The 22527-nt window shown below is 43.0% G+C and overlaps 1 protein-coding gene across 2 annotated transcripts; it reads right to left on the reverse strand.

The window, feature by feature from the left end:
* Nucleotides 1–967: 967 nt before the first annotated feature.
* mief1 (mitochondrial elongation factor 1) lies at nt 968–19247 on the reverse strand. 2 transcript variants are annotated; one of them, XM_080217743.1, is made up of 4 exons: nt 19104–19247; nt 17411–17594; nt 13501–13748; nt 968–8748 (listed from the first exon to the last, which is right to left on the reverse strand). In XM_080217743.1, exons 1-4 carry the CDS (start codon nt 19245–19247, stop codon nt 7942–7944), a joined length of 1383 nt encoding a protein of 460 aa, XP_080073869.1. In that variant the 3' UTR covers nt 968–7941. The 2 variants fall into 2 exon arrangements, with proteins under 2 accessions (XP_080073869.1, XP_080073870.1); XM_080217744.1 differs by lacking the exon at nt 19104–19247 and adding an exon at nt 18688–19043.
* Nucleotides 19248–22527: the final 3280 nt, after the last annotated feature.

Consider the following 22527-nt stretch of genomic DNA (forward strand, 5'->3'; position numbering starts at 1 on the left):
CAAGAAAGTGGCTCAACAACACCTTGTCATAAGAACATAAGAACATAAGAAATAGGAGCAGGAGTAGGCCATCTAGCCCTTCGAGCCTGCCCCGCCATTCAATAAGATCATGGCTGATCTGTTGTGGCTCAGTTCCACTTTCCCGCCCTCTCCCCATAACCCTTAATCCCCTCTCTTATCAAGAACCCATCAACCCGCTTCTTAAAAATATTTAGCGAGGCAGCCTCCACCACTTCAACGGGCAGAGAATTCCAGAGATTCACCACCCTTTGCGTGAAGAAGTTCCTCCTCAACTCCGTTCTAAACCGCCTCCCCTTTATCTTGAGGCTGTGCCCCCTAGTCCTACTGTCTTTTTTGAGCGGAAAGAGTCTCTCCACCTCTATCCTATCCATCCCATTCATCATCTTATACGTCTCAATGAGATCTCCCCTCATTCTTCTAAACTCTAACGAGTACAAGCCTAGTTTATTCAGCCTCTCCTCATAGCTCAATCCCCTCAACTCCGGTATCAGCCTAGTAAACCTCCTCTGCACTCCCTCCAGGGCCAAAATATCCTTGCGCAGGTGCGGCGCCCAAAACTGCACACAGTACTCCAGCTGCGGCCTCACCAATGCCCTATACAGCTGCAGCAAGACCTCCCTACTTTTATATTCAATCCCCCTCGCTATGAAGGCCAGCATCCCATTCGCCTTCCTGACCACCTGCTGCACCTGCAAGCTGGGTTTTTGCGACTCATGCACAAGGACCCCGAGGTCCCTCTGCACCGTCGCCTGCTGCAGTTTTTCGCCACGTAAGTAATTGTCAAGGGATAGACAATAAATTCTGGGCTTGCCAATGAAACCCACATCCTGTGAATGAATAATAAAATGTTATTAGGCATTACAGAGAAATTAAGTGGGTGATCTGCAACATGAGGCATCACGTAACATACAAAATCAACATTTTAAAAAGCTCAAACGAACAGCACTTAAGGGTAAAATTTGAACCTTTATTCAAAGAAACACTTTACAATGGTTTAAAATAAATAAATTCACTCCCCATAAATCCACTGGTTTTGGAGCCTGTGAACAGGGCAGTTGTGAACATGGATTTCAGTAGTTTAAATGTGAAGCCATGACAATATTTTGAAGGATGCCAGCAACATTTCTCCATTAAAACCGTATCATAAACACAACACAAAATAATAGTTCTGAGTATATTATTTCTAAGTATACACACAAACACAAATTTTGTTAGATAAAACACAGAGAATTTCAGTGTCCTTGGCATCTACAAATTCTGCAAGTGAAGGAAAAGTTTCTAACGTTCAGGAGAATTTAGCAAACAAATTTCAAAAGATAGAAAATGATCTCTGACTAGAATCAAGTTTAATCAGGTTAAATTTTTGCAATGGAGACCTTAAACAGCTGCGTAAAGTTAATTTATTAGTCACAAGTAGGCTTATGTTAATACCACAATGAAGTCACTGTGAAAATCCTCTAGTCACCACTCTGGCGCTTGTTCGGGTAAACTAAGAGAGAATTTAGTGTGGCCAATGCACCTAACCAATACATCTTTTGGACTGTGAAAGGAAACCGGAGCACCCGGAGGAAACCCACGCAGACACGGGGAGAACATGCAGACTCCACACAGACAGTGACCCAAACCAGGAATTGAACCCGGGTCCCTGGCACTGAGGCAGCAGTGTGAACCCACTGTGCTGGTAAAACTGTTTTTAGACAGATATTTGAAAATTTATGATTGTGGGCAGCACAATATTTTGCACTGCTGCCTCACAGCCTTGGGGGCCCAGGTTCAATTCTGGCCTTGGATGACTGTCTGTGCAGAGCTGGCACGTTCTCCCCATGTTAGTGTGGGTTTCCTCCGGGTGCCCCGGTTTCCTCCCACACTCCAAAGATGTGCAAGTTAGGCGGATTGGCCATGATGAATTGCCAGGGGAATTATAGGATAAATATGTGGTGTTACAGGGATAAGGCTTGGGTGGGATTGTTGTTGGTACAGGCTCGATAAGCCAAATGGCCTCCTTCTGCACTGTAGGGATTCTATTGATAATCAGTTAGTTGTATGTTCAGCTTGTTTTCAGTCAGTCATCAGTTTCCACTAACTTATGTGTCAGGGAGATTAACAGGGTAAATATGTGCATTTATGGGGTTTGTGCCTGGGTGGGACTGTTGTTGGTGCAGGCCCGATGGGAATGAATGGCCTCCTTCCCTACTGGAGGGATTCTATTCTATTCTAAGTCATAGGTTTAAGATACATTCCAGAGATCTGAAGAAGAAATCTAAACAGCCATTACTGAGGGAAATGGAGGTGCCCTCTTTAATGGATACTAATTGGATATCCCAGGTGGATTGAAAAGATCCCATTGCATGATTAAGAACAGCATAATTCTCTCTCGTTTCTTCACTAATATTTATCCCTCATCCACATCTAAAAATCTGATTACTGAGTCATCCAAATTTTGCCATTTGTTGGATTTGCCACATGCAAAATTGGCTGTCATAGTTCACAGAATCCTTATAGTTCAGAAGGAAGCCATTCAGCCCATCAAGTTTGCACCGATCACAATCCCACCCAGGCCCTATTCCCATAACCCCACATATTTACCCTGCTAATCCCCTGGCATTAGTGTCAATTTAGCATGGCCAATCAACCAAACCTGCATACCTTTGGATACATATTGCTATACAGTGAAAAGTATTGCTTATTGCACACTATACAGACAAAGCATACTGAGCCTCCTCCCACCTTACTGCATTTAGCTCTTATCAACATAACCCTCGATTCCTTTCTCTCTCATGATTCTCTAACTTGCCCTGAAATCCTACAATACAGATGCTCAAAGGCAGTTCACTGGTTTCAAAGCACTTTGGGGCATCTTGAAGTTGTGAAAGGTTTAAAGTTTATTTATTAGTGTCACAAGTAAGACTTACATTAACACCACAGTGAAATTACTGTGAAAATCCCCTGTTGCCATATTCCAGCACCTGTTCAGGTCCACACACCTGACCAGCGCGTCTTTCAGAACGTGAGGGGAAATCACAGCACCCAGTGGAAACCCACGCAGACACGTAGGTGGTACATAAATGCAAGTTCTTTCAATCCATACTTGCTGTGGTGGGTGTTATCCAGTGTTATGCCCCCATTTTTCTTTCCTGGAATTCAGACACGCTGCTGAAGGATGCATTCATCCATTCTTTCAGGTTTGTTAATAATTTGCAGCAGTCAGAACATTCACTTGTTAGGCCAATTCTGAATTGATTTCATGAGACAAGATACCATTCATTGCCCTCCTGTTATACTAATGGTGGTTCTCACATGACATACCATTAAATTATAAATAAATTGAAGGTTTGAGCGACACTTTGCTGTCTGAACTTTGTGCACTAAGTTTTAAACAGTACATTAGAGAGTATTTACGATTAAGCAAGGGAACTTGACCCACAAATAAACATACGTAAGTTCTAATATTTCCCATCTTTTGTACATAAGTCACATTTAATAATTAATGTTGAGCTCGTAAATCATTTCAAATGCTTATGCACATGTCACCAAATTTCAAACTAGTGTATTTAAAGCGTGTCCTGAAGAAGTCACATTGGACTCAAAACGTTAACTGATGCTGCCAGACCTGCTGAGATTTTCCAGCACTTCCGGTTTTTACTTCAGATTTTCAACATCTGCACTATATTGCTTTTATTTAAAATAAAGCACTTTAGAGGAAGAGGGGTTTTTGTTACATCGACTATATTATTTAGTAACAGCAATGTGATGAATAAGAGGAACCACAGTGCAGATTTAATATAGGCTTCAATGATCTGAGCACCTTGTGACACAGCACTGTCTAATGCCCTGAATGCAGTTGGCTTAGACTTAAGTTCCAACCATAACATTAATCAGTCTTTCGGATGCTGACTGATTCATTGGACGTGTCCTTCAGTTTTATTACACTCCGATCTCAAAGTTAATAATAAACAGTACATAACAGGGTGAGTTTTAAACACAAATAGAAAACTGAATTTTGAATACAGCTGCACAGAATTCAGTGTGCGCGACATGCAAAATTTTGCTAAGTACTTGTGTTACAAATGCAATATTCTTCAATCAACTCAATGTCAGCAGGTACAGTTAGTCACTCCAAAACTTTACTGCTGCAACATAAATAGGTACAAATGTAAAAATCGATGTCTGTAATCAGCGTTCTACAGAGATTGCTTAAACGGAGAAGGAAAATCATTGGCTAAATATCATTAGCAGATATTAGCTCAGAGGTTATATTTGCCTTTTAAGTGTTCTAAGTTTAAAGTTTATTTATTAGTGTCACAAGTAGGTTTACATTAATATTGTAATGAAGATACTGTGAAAATCCCCTAGTCGCCATACTCCGGCACCTGTTCAGGTACACTAAGGGAGAATTTAGCATGGCAAATGCACCTAACCAGCTCGTCTTTCAGACTGCGGGAGGAAACTGGAGCACGTGGAGGAAACCCACACAGACACAGGGAGAACATACAGACTCCACACAGACAGTGACCCAAGCCAGGAAGCAAACTGTGAGGCAGCAGTGCTAACCTCTACACCACCTAACGTTCCTTCTTTCAGTTTGTTTTTTGGCCAGAACTATCAGAACAGCTGTACTGAGTTTTTGCTTTTTGAATAGCAAGACTTTAATTACAGAGATTTGTGTAAATTTTACTCATAGAAATTATTAATTTTGAAGAGGGGACACTTTCCATGGTATATGCGTCACCTGGCAAGACTTGTGAATAGAATGAATCATGCAGATTGTACATTAGCAATATGCATGTAATTACAAATAATTATTTTAGTGCAGAACATTCCTACACAAGATTATTGTGTATAACTACAAAGGGAAGGAATCACTTTTAAAGTATTGATAGAAATTATAAATATTCTCCCAAGAGAGTTGTGCTATATCTCTTGGCATCACCTTGCATATTTTAAACAGGATTTATTTTTCTTCTCCAAGGATGAGATTCCTACTGTAGTAAGTTCCATAGGCGGCGGCCGCCTTATGGTATTTTGTCACTCTTCATCTGCACAGTTGGGTAATGAGCACCAATGGGCTGCAGAAGCCCAATTCTACCCACATCCGATGAACATATCTGTAGCATCCGGATGACAGAGTAACTGTCAAGAATGAGAACCCCAGTGACTCTTTTTCCTCCTCTCCTGAAGTACCTTCCCAGGTATCATGGCACCCGCTATGGTGCTCCCACTGGCACCCATGCTGTTTAGCTGACACTTGCACAGGTACCAACCTCAGTGATCCAGCATTAAATCATCTGACAAATATATAAAATAGTTGCTTCAAAACAAAGGGACATGTTCCCATTTTTCCACCTCCCAGCCCCTAGCTCCTCATAATTCCTCTTTAGCATGGGTTGGCAGTCTTTTTTCTCCCAGTGCTGATTCACCTACATTGTGCACAAGTGGCTCAATGGAGGCTCCCCTTGTGGTTTTATCCAACATCTGTTCGGGAACCTTTGGCAGTGGACTGCCCGAGAACAGAGGGAGGAGAACAAGTTCAACCGCAATACCACCTCAGTGTGTACACCGCTTAAGTGTACTTATTAGTATCACAACTAGGCTTGCATTAACACTGCAATGCAGTTACTGTGAAAATCCCCTAGTCGCCACACTCCGGCTCCTGTTTGGCAGCACTGAGGTGGAATTTAGCCTGGCAGATGCACCTAACCAGCGCGTCTTTTGGACTGTGGGAGGAAACCGGAGCACCCAGAGGAAACCCACAGGGAGAATGTGCTGACTCCGCACAGACAGTGACCCAAGCTGGGAGTCGAACCCAGGTCTGAGGCAGCAGTGCTAACCACTGTACCACTCCAGAAAGGAGAAAAGAGACACTCTCTACTGAGTGCAAAATTATAACCTGTTCGGAAATTACATCCAATTTCCAAACAGGTTATTCAACCCAACTGGTTAGTGTTTATGCTCCACTTAAGCCTACCTACTTCATCTCAACCTATCAGTATATCTTTCAATTCCGAGCTACCTCATCTAGTTTCCTCTTAAATGTGTCTACACTACTTGCCGCAAATATTCCTTGTGGTGGTGAGATCCACATTCCAGTAGCTCACCAGAATTCTTTACTGGATTTATTTGCAACTCTGTTCAGCATTGACCCGATCTTAAACCTGCAGGTGGGGCGGGGGGTCTATGGGGCCCACATTAAGGAGTCTAAAAGAGATGAGAGGTAAGCACCAGAAAAGGCAACTTATCAAAAACACTGAAGGAAAGGATGGTTTAAAAAAATTACATTATACAGGAATTTCACTGTGTCTTTGAAAGCTAATGTTTTAGCTGTGTAAAGGACTCGTACTCAAGAAACCTGGAAGCCCCTGAGATAAATCATGAAAACAGCAGCACAGAAACTATAAAAAGGATGATTATGTTTGGTTCTTGGAATGAGCCAGCAGTCATTTATCCACATTGTTAAAAGCTGCACAGGAAAAAGTAATTTTCTGCAGAAAACCATCTGGCCTTGATACAATGGACAGAGTAGGAAGTTCGCTCTCCATGGTGTCACTAATGGTCAATTTCATTGGTCAGAACATCTTCATATTAAAACGAGAAAAGGGACAGAAGGCATCCAGTAATTTTGGCAGCATCTGAACAAGAGAAACAGGTTTGGGTGGTGCTACTCACCATGGGTGTTGACTAAAGCACACAAAAATTTCTAATTGAAGAGAATGGATGCAGTCTGCTGGATGGACAAGTCATTATGGGATGGGCTGAGCTGAGAGTAAACATGAGTGCAAAAGGTTTGCTGTAACAGTCACTTCAGTTAGTATATGAACTCTAAAAGCAGAAGGATAAACTGCATCTCCTTTTGAGTTTAACAAAGAAACTCAATTCTTCCCTTCACAAACAACTGAATTTGTCATTTTACATAACAGTTTACAATGAAGGAATGGGCCACTTACGCAAACTGGTCTGTTATAGTATAAATGCTCCACGCTATTTGGAGCATTCAAAGTAAATCTTCGTCATTGGTGCTTTTGCTGTAAGTGGTTAATTTGGCGAGGAGAAGCCAATTATCCTGCAATTAGGTGTATGAAATATTTATGTCAATGAATTGATGACGCACGAGGGAAATATGCTCACGAGAAGACTCACCGCCCTCAAGTTCCATACAGTACTTAGTTCTGTAACATGTCTCACAACGCCAGGTTAAAATCCAACAGGTTTATGTGGAATCACAAGCTTTCGGAGCTTCTTCAGCAGGTGAGTGATTAAATTAACTTTAACCTAGTGTTGTGAGACTTCTTACTGTGCCCACCCCTGTCCAACGCCAGCATCTCCACTTCACATACTTAGTTCTGAGAGAGGTGGTGGACTGGAAGTGCTTCTCAAGTGGAAGATAATATTGCCACTGTGACTATCTACTTGACTAGTTAGTTTCTATAACTCTTACACTGATACCGTGAGCACTGTTTGCATCCTCTGTTCTGGACATGTATTTTGTTTTTTGAAAAAACAGAACCAGTGGAACATGTTACTGGATCTCAGTCAAGTTGATTTTATTGACAGCTGCGACTTTGAAAATTTTGTCCCAAGTCTTTCAAAATGATACTTGTTTTAAATTTTTACATTTTAAGTGTTAATGGGAAGTATGAACACTTCTTTCATGTTTTGTTCATTAAAAGGACAAATTATCATTCAGTTCAAGCCTAATTGCCTTTTTTTTAAATAGTGAACAACACTGGATGTCCTTCCCACAAGATTATAATTCCCCTTTCATGCAACTTTTGATCACGGTTACAAGTTGAGGAAATCCAGAATTGAAAGTCACCTGGCCATGTGGGTTATTAAATGTTTAACAGCACTCTAACATGGCCATTTGGTGAACCCTGATAAATACCAAATTACGAACCTCTTCATCGTGCCTACAACAAAACGAATTCATGTGTTTAACAACGTCTCAGGTTCAGACAAGGAACAGTACAGCATGTACCCCAATTCATCAATTTCTTCATCTTTAAGTTCCAAAAACAGATTGACTTTGGTATCTAAGTTGCACGGCAAGAAGCCTTGCTCCAGGTAGCTTATCAGCTCTTTGAGAATCAGCAGGAATTTATCGGCCAGCAAGTCCGGTGACCAGTCCGGTTCCTTTTCGCAACCATGGAGGATCACGTTGGTCAGCTGACTGGCAGTCAGCTTGTTGAGGACAGGGCTGGATTTGCAGATGGCTTTTAGTATCTTCAGGCAGCAGCAGCGACAACCTCCATCCCTCTCGTCTAGGGCCCGCAGCTTGACGGTCTCCGCAGTTCGGAAGCTTTGCCGCCACATGTTTTCGTAGCGTCCGTCCCGGTGCGGTTTGGCAATCAGCATGGTCTCCTCCATCACAATCAATGGCAAGAACTCAATAAATAATGTTTTACTCGTGTCATACTGAACCTCTAAAGTCAGTGTTTCGGACGGGACCACCGGTCGAATGACAAGGTCCAAGATGCTGCCTATAGCTGGCCAGTTGATGGTCCCTGACAAGGCCTTGTCAAATGTCTCGTTGACGACTTTAGGTGAGAGGTAACCACCCACAATGCAGCGGTCCCAGTAACTGCTGCCGCGGGGGAAATATTCCATGTTTTCCCTGCGGACCAGCCAGAACCCAGGGACATTCATAATGGTCTCCTCCCCTGGGATTGCAGCCCAGAGGTTCTTTTCTAGGATCAATGGAACCATCAGTTGGACATGATCTGCAGTGACCACCTAAAGGATCAGACACAAGTAAACTCAATTGATAGGACGGAGAGCGTGATTTTATCAAGACAAGCATTTAGCAACATGCGAACGCCATAAAACATGACTAATCAAGATAATAAAATTCTAAGTAGATTGAGATCATTGATTATATTCAGGGCAGATTCTTCAACAACATATTCTGGAACAGACCTGATAACATGTAATGAGCATACAATTAATTAGTTAACTCACAGTAAAGGGCCTTCTTGATACATGATCATAATATGATTGAATTTCACATTCAATTTGGGTGAGAAATGTTGTCTGAAACAAGAGGGTTAGAATAAACAGATAATTTTGTAATGAGTGCTATAGGGATCAGTGCTGGGATCTCAATATATATTACTGACTCAGACGGAGAGACCAAAAATAGAAATTACTGAAATGGAGAGAGACTGCAGAATGCTGCAATACAGAGGGACCTGGATGTCCTCGTATATGAATCACAAAAAGCTAATCTCAGGTAACACCATGTAATTAGGGAGGTAAATGGAGTGTTGGCCTTTATTACAAAAGGTATGGAGTATAAAAGCAGGGACATCTTGTTGCAGCTGTATGCGGCATCGGTGAGACTGCACCTAGAGTACTGTAAATGATTTTGATCTCCCTACGGAAGGTGAATATATTTGCATTGGAAGCAGTTATGAGGAGGCTAAATAGGTTAATTCCTGAGATGTCTTTATTGAGAAATATTGAATTTGTCAGAGTGGCACGGTGGCACAGTGGTTAACACTGCTGCCTCACAGCACCAGGGAGCCTGGGTTTGATTCCAGTCTTGGGTTAGTGTGTGTGTGGAGTTTGCACTTTCTTCCTGTGTCTGTTCCAGTTTCCTCCCACAGTCTAAAGATGCGCGGGTTAGATGGATTATGCTACACTAAAGGGCGGGTTACGTGGATTGGCCAATGTAAATGTATGGGATTACTGGGATAGGACAGAGAGGAGGGCCCAGATGGGATTCTCTTTCAAAGAGTCAGTGTAGAGGATGACCTCCTTCTGCATTATATGGATTCTATGGTTTTTTGGGACTATACTTATTGGAGTTTAGAGATGATTTATATTGAAGCAGAGATAAAGAGGAGCTTTCTCTCACAGAGAGTCATTAATCTTGGGAATTCTGTTACGTGGAGAGCAGTGAAGACTGGGTCATTGATAAAGAAAGGCCTTTGTTAGCCTTTGTCATGAGCGGATTTGAGTACAGGAGTAACAAAGTCCTGCTTCAATTGTATAGAACCTTGGTTAGAACGCATCTGGAGCAGTGTGTGCAGTTTTGGTTCCCTTACCCAAAGATTGGAGTTAAACACAGAACAAAGTACAGCACAGAAACAGGCCCTTCGACCCTCCAAGCCTGTGCCCCAACTAAAAATAAAACCTTCTGCCCTTACTCGGTCCGTATCCCTCTATTCCCTCCCTATTCTTGTGCCCATCCAGATGCCCATTATATGTTGCTAATGTGCCTGCTTCCATCACCTCCTCTGGCAGCACATTCCAGGCACCCACCACTCTCTGCATGAAAAACTTCCCTCGTACATCTCCCCTAAACTTTCCCCCTCTCACCTTGATCCTGTGCCCCCTTGTGATTGACACTTCCACCTTTGGAAAAAATCTGACTATCCACCCTGTCTATGCCTCTCATAATTTTGTAGATCTCTATCAGATCTCCTCTCAGCTTCCATCTTTCCAGTGAAAACAATCGGAGTTTATTTGACCTCTCCTCACAACCAACACAGCTAAGCACAATCTTACTGAATGGTGCAGCTGGCTCGATAGGCGGAATGGCCCATTCCTGTATCTTATGGTCATATTTATTACTGTGTTTTTCCCATGCCCTTCAACACTCACATGACCCAAAGATTAAGAACTCAAGAAGCTGGCTATTATGGGGTGAATCTTCCCAATCAATAGCAGGATCGTAACAGGCTATGAATCTGTCACCCAGGAATTACCAGCTCATAAGGTGAATAATTCTAATAAATCCAAGTTGATTAGATCCACAACAGATTGCTTGTCTTTTTTGGATTATCGTTTTCTATCGTAAAAAAAGTTATTGTAACTTTCATAACGTGATGAAAGCAAACACTTTCCTATTACATAGAAAATAGGAGCAGGATTAGACCATTTAGCCCTTTGAGTCTGCTCCGCCATTCATTACGATCATGGCTGATCATCCAACTCAGCAAACTGATCCCACCTTTCTCCATATCCTTTGTTTTCTTTAGACCCAAGTGCTATATCCAACTCCTTCCTGAAAACATACAATGTTTTGGCCTCAATTTTTTTCTGTGGCAGAAAGTATGTTTCCAAATCAGTGTGACACTGCCACTCAATGGAATTAGATTAAACCCAAACCTGTCGGTCGTCATGCAGACTGCCACTGAGATACATATCCCGAAGGGGCACATCGGAAAGCTTGGTGTGGATGAAATTCTGCAGTTTTGTGCAAATGTCCATTGCAGCCTGCTTGGCACGGCTCATTTCCGCAACGGCGAGGACGACGTGTTTACAGGAGTACACAAACAGTTTATCCTGCATGGCTCACCACTCTCTGAATAGTTGAGGTAAATATGCACCTTCCTTGACGCTATCCAACACTGTGCCAGGCTTGCTCTAACCAATACTGCTGGAGTATTTTGAATTCTCATACACGTTTTATCCTGAAGTAGATTATTGAACTAGTGCCACCTTATAGGCATTTTATATTGCACAGTAAAAGTTGTTGTATATGAACAATCAAGACCCCTGCATTTGTTCCTCTGTATTTAAATATCATAGAATCCCTACATTGCAGAAGGAGGCCATTCAGCCCATTGAATCTGCACCAACAACAATCCTAACCAAGCCCTGTTGTAACCCCACGTATTTACCCTGCTAATCCCCCCGACACTGAGGGGCAATTTAGTATGGCCAATCAACCTAACCCGCACATCTTTGGACTATGCGAGGAAACCGGAGCACCCAGAGGAAACCCACGCAAATGCGGGGAGAACGTGCAGACTCCACACAGACAGTGACCCAAGGCCAGAATCAAACCCGGGGTTCCTGGCGCTGAGAAGCAGCAATACTAATCACTTTGCCACCTTGTCGCCCCTTTCTTTAAATTGTTTCCTGATCACTATTAACAAGACTAGTTTTTCAATTCCAGATTTATTGATTGAATTTAAATTCCACCAGCTGCTGTAGTGAGATTTGATCCTCAGAGCTTTATAGGCCTCTAGATTATTAGTTGGTGACATTACCACCATGCTACCTTTTCCCCCTATGGTCGAGCATGTCATCATTTGAATCACCATTTGCTCTATTAGTACTTCAATTTCATTCTTTTCAACTTCTGAAAATACCCTGCCCTGTTTATTCATCCGAGGTTCTCAGGAACATTATTAAAAATAAACAGAATATCCAAGAGGAGACCAGAAAAGAACCGAGTGCATGGGACATAACTCATTACCATTTCACAGCCCAACTCTAGGATACACTAACTCTCCATTTGCACGTCTTGAATTTGAATGGGACAACAGCTAAGTTACAGCTGTGGCTCAGTAGGTTGCACATCAACTGGTTTAAGACCCATTTCAGAAACTTGGCCACACAATATAGATTAACACTCCATGCAGTGCCAAGGGGGTGCTGCACTGTTGGAGCTACCATTTCTCGGATGAGACGTTAACCCTCATCTGCTCACTCAAGTGGACTGAGGCGATCTAATGGCATGAATCTGAAGGGCTGTTGAGTTCCTGCCAGTGTCACAGCCCACATCCCTTCATTAACATAAAAACAGGCTACCTTGTCGCTACCTCTTTGCAGCAAGTGGGGCCTTGCTGGATGCAATTTCACTGCTGTTTTGCCCTATATTAGATGAGACTTCAAAATGACCTTATTTGCTGTAAACAGCTTTGTGTGGCATCCTGAGGGAATGAAAGGTGCTATATAAATGCAAGTTCTTTCCTTCACCATCAACATGATAATCAGAAAACATAGACCAGACCTACCTAACAGCCCCAGCATGATCTAACAGGGCATACACCATTATCATGACTTGAACTAACCTTCTATTTGGGGGACAGATGATCAGTTAAACCCCCACACTTCCATCTCCCCGTTATAATATTACTGTCTTTCTGCTAAGTCTGTATGCTACATGCCACTCTGCCACAGAGAAAGTAATGTGGAGATGCCGGTGTTGGACTAGGGTAAACACAGTAAGAAGTTTCACAATACCAGGTTAAAGTCCAACCGATTTACCTGTAGCAAACACCACTGGCTTTCGGTACAGGCTGTTCCTTCGTCAACTCACCTGATGAAGGAACAGCGAGTTCCGAAAGCTAGTGGCGTCTGCTACAAATAAACCTGCTGGACTTTAACCTGGTATTGTGAGGCTTCTTACAGTGAAAGTGGACAGGAAGTCTGCTTCCAGATCAGTGTCATGATGTGGAGATGCTGGCGTTGGACTGGGGTAAACACAGTAAGAAGTCTGACAACACCAGGTTTAAGTCCAACCGATTTATCTGATAGTAAACTCGCAAGCTCACAAGCTTAAGATAGTAAACTCGCAAGCTCTGTCTGAGGCCAGAACTCTCCATTCGCCTGACAAAGGGGCAAACCCCAAAAGCTTGAGAGTTTACTATCAAATAAATCGGTTGGACTTAAACCTGGTGTTGTCAGACTTCTTACTGTGTCCAGGTCAGTGTGACACTGCTGCTCAACAGAACTAGATTAAACCCAAACCTGTAGTTCATCATATAGACTGCCACTGAGGTACATATCCCGGAGGGGCATATCGGGAAGCTTGGCGTGGATGAAATTCCGCAGTTCTGTACAAATGTCCATTGCAGCCTGCTTGGCTCGGCTCATTTCCGCAGCTGTGACGACAACGTGCTTACGGTAATACACAAAGAGTTTATCCTGCATGGACAAGCGAAGACGAGCCTTCTTCAAATCCATTTGGCTTTTCTTGCTAGCACCTTTGGAAGTACCTGTGTCAAGACACAGAGTGGAGTAAATGCAACTGGTTCATTTAACACCGACAGTACAAGCCTGAATTGTACATTATGGAAATCAAACTGTTCAGACAGTAACATTGTTTTGATGACTCATTCAACCCTGTAGCAGACAGAAAACTGAAACACTTAAAACAGCAGCGAGGATGTTTCAATTTTACAACAATGCCATCTAATGAACTTTTCTTTCCCGGTCTTAGTAGGGTATTTTAAAGAATAATAAATCCCTTAACATTGCAGTTGACTGAACAACAAAGACTGCCAATATAAAATTAGTATTCATTAAAGCAACATTTTTGACAGTGTCTGTAATGTCAAAAATCACTCCAAGGCACTTTACAAGGCATGTTTAAGAGGATCAGATGCTAAACCATGTGAAAGTAAAGGGAGCTCATAGAATCCCTACAGTGCAGAAGAGGCCATTCAGCCCATAGAGTCTGCACCAATTCTCTGACAGAGCATTTTACCCAGGCCTTCCTCCCTGCCCTATCCCTGTAATCCTGCACATTTACCATGGCCAGTCCCATCTAACCTACACATCAGAGACAATTTAGCGTGGCCCTAATTCTACCCAACCCGCACATCTTTGGAGTTGACGAGAAAGCTCGATCGAAAAAAACAGTTTAAGGATTCAAACATAGAGAAGGGATTGAAAGGAAACAAAAGGGAAGACCTGTACTTATAGAGCGCTTTTCAGGGCCTCAGGATGTCCCAAAGCATTTTACAGCCATTTAAGTGTAGCCACTGTTGTAATGTAGGAAACACAGCAGCAATACAACAAACAGCCTCAAAAAAGCTATTTTGTATTATTATAAGTCATATTGATTGCCTAGATGAAGGTTTAAGCAGCAGGAACTTAGTTAGACAAGACAACTGAAATAAACTATTTTATCAAGGCAGAGGTCAGAGGATAGAAGGGTGTTAATAATTTGATTTATTATTGTCACACATATTAGCGTATAGTGAAAAGTATTGTATTAGCATATATTGAAAAGTACTGTGCGCAATACAGACAAAGCATACCATTGATAGAGAAGGAAACAAGAGACTGCAGAATGTAGTGTTGCAGTCAAAGCTCGGATGTAGAGAAAGTCAACTTAGTGCGAGCTAAGTCCATTCAAAAGTCTGATGGCAACAGGAAGCTGCTCTTGAGTCGACTGATTCATGACCTCAGACTTTTTGTGTTTGTTTCCTCGACAGTGAAGGTGGAAGAGAGAACGTCCGGGGTGCGTGGGGTCCTTAATTATGCTGGCTGCTTTTCCAAGACAGCGGGAAGTGTAGACAGAGTCAATGGATGGGAAATTGGTTTGCGTGATGGTGTGTTGGTTTGGTGGAGGAAGCAAGGCTGCAGAGTTGCGGCACTTATGAGATTAATGGTGAGGCTGAGAACTTTAAATTGGGTCTGTGCTGTGCAGTGTAGGTCAGCAGCGAGGGTTACCACGCCAACATGGCTTAAGACAGAACATGACAGAGGAGGATTTTGAATACATTTACTTTTACGGAAAAAGGGGAATTGGAGGCCAACAAGGAAGATGTTGAAGATACAAAGACTAGATTTGGGAAAAGCGTACATGAGAGCGGGTGTTGGCCTCATGGTATTATCGCTAGATTATTAATTCAGAAACTCAGCTACTTCTCTGGGGACCCAGGTTTGAATCCCGCCACGGCAGATGGTGAATTTGATTGTCGGAAAACCCATCTGGGTCGCTAATGCTCTTTAGGGAGGAAATCTGCATCCTTACCTGGTCTGGCTGACATGTGACTCCTGAGCCACAGCAATGTGGTTGACCCTTAACTGCTCTCAGGCAACTAGGGATGGGTAATAAATACTGGCCAGCCAGCGACACCCATGTTCCACAAATGAATAAAACAAAGAAAAAAATAAATAAAATTTATTCATTGGTATCCCAAGTAGGCTTACATTAACACTGCAATGAAGTTACTGTGAAAATCCCCTAGTCGCCACACTCCGGTGTCTCAGGGAGAATTTAGCATGACCGATGCACCTAATGTAGGAATGTAGAGGGTGAAACTGCAGAGATGCAGAAGGGTACTGTGCAAGATTGAGAAGCAATTCAGGCTCGAACTGGATGTCAATGTTGGGCAAGGACTGAATCAGTTTGAACAAGTGCCCAGGGATGGGAATGAAATCAATGGAAATGGAACTGGGTTAATGGCAGAGACAAAGTTGTGCAGTACATTAATTTTGAGTGGGGTAACATTACGTTGGAGAAATATAACACACCAAGCCAGTACAGTAATATACATTCCCGTTAATTTCCTAACTCTTAAAATGCTCTTTTAAAACATTTTTTCTCAACATGCAGTCATTCTCACTTGGCAGCACGTCTGGATGATTTTGATCATGGGTCACTATTGCTCCTCGCTGAACAGATACACTTTCCCCAAGTTGTGTATGATGATGCTGCAGTTTTGGTAAAGGAATGATTGTCACACTGGTATAAGTTAGACGTTATGATGAATGTCACTGCTGCAGAATGGAATGATTTGTCAGCCAGCACGGTGGCACAGTGGTTAGCACTGCTGCTTCATAGCACCAAGTACCTGCGTTCAGTTCCCGGCCTCGGGTCACTGTGTGGACTTTGCATGTTCTGCGTGGGTTTCCTTCCAGTGATCCAGTTTCCTCCCACAGTCTAAAGATGTGTGGGTTAGGCTGATTGGCCATGCTAAATTGACCATAGCTATCAAGGGATTAGTAAGGTAAATATGTGGGGTTATGAGGATCGGGTCTGGATGGAATTGTGGTCAATGCAGACTCGATGGGCCGAACGACCTTCTGCACTGTCGAGATTTTAAGATCCTCAGTATCGACTTACTGAGGCTGAACCTCTCCATGCAAAATGACTCGACATGCAATTTCAAAACCCTCCATGGTAGTCAGTACTGGTCACATAACCAACAAATCAGATTAGAGAATCACTGTGCTGCCGCATCTAATCATGGTGGAGGTTACACAAACATCTCCATCCTCAGTGACAGCAGAGATCAGCACGTGTGTGTAAAATACAAGACTGAAAGTGGGTGATTCATCCAGCCTCCTCCTGAGATCATCGCCATCACAGATTCCAATCTTCAGGCAATTCACTTCACTCCCAGTGACAACTCAGAAACTGCCAATTGCACGGAAAATAGCAACTATGGGTCCCAACCACATCCTGGCTCTACTGCTAAAGATCTGCGTTCCAAAACTCCCTCACCTACCACTGCACCAGTTGCTTCACCATGATTATTTGCAATTTGCACTTTCTATAATCATAGAATCCCTACAGTGCAGAAGGAGGCCATTCAGCCCATCAAGTCTGCACTGACCACAATCTCACCCAGACCCTATCCCCATAACCCTTTGCATTTACCCTCCTGACACTAAGGGATAATTTAGCATGGCCAATCCACCTAACCTGCACATCTTTGGACTATGGGAGGAAACTGGAGCACCCAGAGGAAACCCACACAGACACGGGGGAAGAATGTGTAAACTCCACGCAGATAGTGACCCAAGGCTGGAATTGAACCCGGGTCTCTGGCACTGAAAGGCAGCAGTGCTAACCACTGTGCCACCTATAATGATACAGTGCATCATACATATAGTCAACCACTTATTTTCCCCAACAATTTACCTGCTTCAAAGCTCATGCTATCAGTTGGCAGCGTCTGTAATGATCTGCTGACATTTAATTTCATGTCCCTGGTCAATAAACGTGGTGATGACCCAATCCAGCTGGGCTCCTCCCAGCTTTGCTTCCCAGATCTCAAATCCATCTTGCTGGGGCTACTTGGGGCACTGATCGCTCGGTCATACATCTGTAAAAAAAACACTTCAAAAGTAATTATATTGGTCATGACTACAATACTTACCGTACATCCCAGAGTCTTCTATCTCATTTTTTCATGGGGTGTAGGCATCACTGGCATTTTTGTCAATCCCTCATTGCCCTCAAACTGAATGTTTCAGAGGGCAGTTATGAGTCAGTCACATTGCTGCAGGTCTGGAGTCACACATAGGTCAGACCAGGTAAGGATGGCAGATTTTCTTCCCAAAAGGACATTAGTGAACCATTTGGGTCTTCAGGACAATCAATGATAGTTTTGAGATCACCATTGCTAAGACTAACTTTATAATTACAGATTTATTGATTGAATTTAAATTCCACCAGTTGCTGTAGCGGAATTCAAACCCGTGCCTCCAATGCATTAACCCGGGCCTCTGAATCATAGAATTCCTACAGTGCAGAAGGAGGCCTTTCAGCCCATCAGGTCTACACTGAAGAGCATCTTACCCAGGCTCTATGGACAGCACGGGGCAATTTAGCATGGCCAATCCCCCTAACCTACACATTTTTCCTCCAGAGCACCTGGAGGAAACCCACGCAGACATGGGGAGAACGTGCAAACTCCACACAGACAGTCACCCAAGACTAGAATTGAACCTGGGTTCCTGGTGCTCTGAGGCAGCAGTGCTAAGCATTGTGCCACTGTGGTACCCTGGCTTACTAGTCCAATGACATTACCATTATTGAGTAAAGAAAAACATTCTTTAGTTTGGTACATGAATAGGGAGGGAATAGAGGGATACAGACAGAGCAAGGACAGAAGGATTTTTTTAGTTTAGTTCAGGCATCATGATTGGAACAAGTTTGGAGGGCTGAAGGTTCTGTTCATGCGCTGTACTTTTCTTTGTTTAGCAATTTTAACATCTCCCGCTTAGGCCATCATGCTTAATGAACACAACAACAGAAATTACAAGCAATGTTGGTCCCAGAGTTCTTCACTGGATTGCTATCAAACTAAATCTGACACTAAGCAACATTAGAATAATTGATTAAAAGCTTGGTCAAATGTGTGGCATTTAAGGGTATCTTTAAAGGAACAGAAATGTTGGGAGGCAATTCCATACCTGAGGGACGAAACAGTTGGATGCACAGCTCCCAATAGTGGAGTGATGGAAGTCATTCACTATCCGGAACCTTATGAGTGCAGACGTGCTGCAGGGTTGTAGGACTGAAAGAAGCTAAAGAGATAGGGTGGTCAAGGCCTTGGAGAGATGTAAAGACAAGGATGAAAATATTGCAATTGAGCAAACTGCCAGACTAGGAACTGCCACTGATCAGCGAGAGCAAGGCGACATGCAAATGAGGCCTCGTGCAAGTTAGCTCACAAGTAGTAGAGTTTTGGACCGGCTCAAGTTTACTGAGGTTGCAAAACAGGAGACCAGTCTCTCTACGGAACCTGACAGCCTAGCTTGAGAAGAAGAACATGGAGTTGAAGGAGGGAGCAGAACAGATAAATGCTGAAAGAAAATGAGGGCCCTACCCTCTTAACGGCCAACGTTGCAATGCCCAACATAGCTGCTCCACCAACACCTAGCACCAGCCTGGCATTCGAGAGGACAAAGTCAATGGCATTTCCAATTCCATTGTCTCCTTTCTTGCTTTTCCCTTCTCCCACGCCAGCCATCTTGAATAGTGTATACCTGGAATGAAAAATAATTTCAATAAGATTCAATTTTATTTCAAAAAAATGATTTTGAAAAATATTTTCTTCCAAATCTTTCCGGTGGTATTTTGGCGGTGGGGATAGGAGAGGGCTTGGTTAGTTTTTAATTCACAAAATGTGGGTGCCATTGGCAAGGCTGACATTTATTAATCTCAATGCAATTAAGTGTCTTGCTTGGCCATTTCAGGAGTTAAAAGTCAGCCATGTTGTTGTGGTCTGCAGTCTGCAGTCACATGCTGGCCTGATCAGGTACAGCTGGCAGATTTCCTTCCCTGAAGCATGAGTTTCTGAGAGTATTTTATTCCAGGCTTATTTAATTAATTATAGGGCAGCACGGCGGCACAGTGGTTAGCACTGTGGCCTCACAGCACCAGCGATCTAGGTTCGATTCCCAGCTTGGGTCACAGTCTGTGTGGAGTTTAAACGTTCTCCCCGTGTCAGCGTGGGTTTCCTCCAGGTGCTCCAGTTTGTTCCCACAGCCTGAAAGACGTGCAGGTTAGGTGAATTGGCCATGCTAAGTTCTCTCTCAGTGCACCTGAACAGATGCTGGAAAGTGGCGACTAGGGGATTGTAAGCCTATTTGCAACTAATAAATAAATTTTACTTTAATGACATTTAAATACCTCGGCTGCTTAATTAAGTAAATCTAGAGTAAAAAGCTAGTGTCAGTAACGGTGACTGTGAATCTATCCTGATTGTTGTAAAAACCCTTCGTTCACTCATGTCCTTTAGGGAGGCAAACCCTGTCATCCTTGATCAGAGTGGCCTTATCCTGACTTCAGAACCACAGCAATGGTGGTTAAAACCACTCTCTTGAGCAACCCCTCAATCCACGCAGTTGAATTCAAGACGGCAACTCACTACCACGTTCTCAGGGAGAATGTGTGCAAACTTCATAATTCTATGATAAATGCTGGCCTTGCCCACCTGTTATGAATGAATTAGAAAGAATAACATGTACATCCTCTATGGCCTTAACATCATCCTACAATGGAGCATCAGTGCCATGGAGAAAACTATTATTTATTTGTTGTTGTCATAGAATCATCACAGAATCCCTACAGTGCAGAGGAGGCCATTCGGCCCATTGACACTGCACTGATAACTATCCCACCCAGGCCCCATCCGTGTAACTCCACATATTTACCCCGCTAATCCCTCTTACCTATGCATCCTGGAACACTAAGGGGCAATTTGGCATTGCCAATCAACCTAACCATCACATCTTTCAGACTGTGGGGGGAAACCGGAGAACCCGAAGGAAACCCAAGCAGATACGGGGAGAATGTGCAAACTCCACACAGCCAGCGACCCAAGCCGAGAATCAAACCCAGGTCCCTGGAGTTGCGAGGAGGCAGTTTTAACCACTGTGCCACCATGTCACTATAAAACCCCAAATGCTACAGCGCCTGTTTTTTGTATTGGCCTGTAATCACACTTTCAGACAACCGTGTCTGAGGTCCCTTTGTTAGTCACATCCTTCAGAGTCTTCTGTTCAGCGTATAGTTCCAAATTTATCACTGTGGACTTCTCCGTGTAAAATTCCATTCAACCAACACTTGTCCCCCACCCAATCTACATTCTTCTGAAGTTTTCATATCTAACTGAGAGAAGCCATGATCTAAAGGAACGGTGGAACAGTCTCCTGCTCTTACAAGCTCTCATGAGCTGAAAAAGAGTTAAGGTTCCTGTGCTTGATAACTATCCAGTAATCCCACCAGAGAGAACTGGAACAATTTTATATGGGAACAACATTGAGTTTGTCTCTAATGGCTATGCAGGCCACTGAAACTTGTGGGAATTAGGGAAGGTACAACAGGTTTGTTCATACCTGTGGAATCTTACCCCAGCTTATGTCACCATATTAGGCAGGAAAGCAGAGAGAGAAAAAAAGGGACCCAGATGCAAATAAAAATCCATTGCTAATAAACTATTGCCATGCAGTCAACACAAATATTGTTATAAATACATTCATTTCTTTCTTAACTATAGTGTCAGCATGGGGGGAGCCTGGACAGGTTGTTGTTGATGTGGACACCTAAAAACCTGAAGCTTTCGACCATTTCTGCTTCGTCTCTGTTGATGCAGACAGGGGCATGTTCTCCTTCACGCTTCCTGAAGTCGATGACAATCTCCTTCGTTGACACTAAGGTAGAGATTATTGTCATCACACCATTTCACCAGATTCCCTATCTCACTCCGGTATTCCGTCTCGTCATGTGCTGTCACCCTAACTATGACTAACACTCCATTCTGCACTCCCTCATTTCCTTCTCTATGAACAGTATGCTTTGTCTGAAAAGCGTGCAAAAAACAATACTTTTCACTACATCCTCATACGTGACAATAATAAATAAAATCAAATTTAATTCTTTCTCTGGAAAGATGGGCATTTGTTGCCCTCAAGAAGGTGGTGGTGAGCCGCCTTCTTGAATCATTTCAGTCCATATGGTGTAGGTACATCTACGGTGCTGTCAGGAAGGGAGCCCAGGATTTTGACCCAGCGACAGTGAAAGAACATGAAACTTTACCACATGAAAGTGCACAAAGTGTTTCAAAACAAACTATGTGGCCAAGAGATATTGAGGCATCTCCAAGACCTGTTAACGTGGCAGGAATTGTAAGTTTATGGATCACAACATGTTGATCATAACTTAAAGACAAAGATACACAGAAAGTGACACAAACTAAGACACGCAAAATCAAACCCAGCACTGCAGGGAGATTCCCCCCATCATTAGACTTTCTCAAAGTCTGTTCCTTACTCGGGTCACACTGATGTACACTTCTACAGAAGTTGGTCAAAGGTCAGCAGGAAACCCATGCTGACCTTCCTTATCAAACCATGACTACTTCAGCTGAGGTCAATGAGTTCAGAGTTCAAAGTTCAGGCCTTTCTGGTCCAATAACTCCACCGAAGATTAAGTTCCAAAAGGAAATTTTGTTTTCTTAAAAATGTAAAATAATGAATCTCCACCCGAACTTGATGCTGACCATCAGGGGTTGATTTGTTGCGGTGTAGTACTATATGCATAAGTAGCCATCCAGGACCAGTCCCAATTATCTCTCTTGCTTTGAACTTGATGTCTATTTACATTATTGGAATGATGAAGTTTATAAGGTTGTGCTTTTGGACTGTCTCTTCAATTTGGCTTAAAACAAACAGGGTTGCGTGTGAAACGAAAACAGAAAATGCTGGAAAAACTCAGCAGGTCTGGCAGCATCAGTGGAGAGAGAAACA

The sequence above is a fragment of the Carcharhinus amblyrhynchos genome, chromosome 35 (genome assembly GCF_965287045.1).
Source record: "Carcharhinus amblyrhynchos chromosome 35, sCarAmb.v2.hapA, whole genome shotgun sequence".
Taxonomy (NCBI): Eukaryota; Metazoa; Chordata; class Chondrichthyes; order Carcharhiniformes; family Carcharhinidae; genus Carcharhinus; species Carcharhinus amblyrhynchos.

Coding starts and splice junctions, on each gene's coding strand:
- mief1 (XM_080217743.1), bottom strand. CDS start 19,247: ATGGCTGGCGTGGGAGAAGGGAAAAGCAAGAAAGGAGACAATGGAATT. Junction 13,749..17,410: donor TAGCATGAGCTTTGAAGCAG/GTAAATTGTTGG, acceptor GTCTTGACACAG/GTACTTCCAAAGGTGCTAGC. Junction 8,749..13,500: donor GTCTATATGATGAACTACAG/GTTTGGGTTTAA, acceptor CTGATCCTTTAG/GTGGTCACTGCAGATCATGT.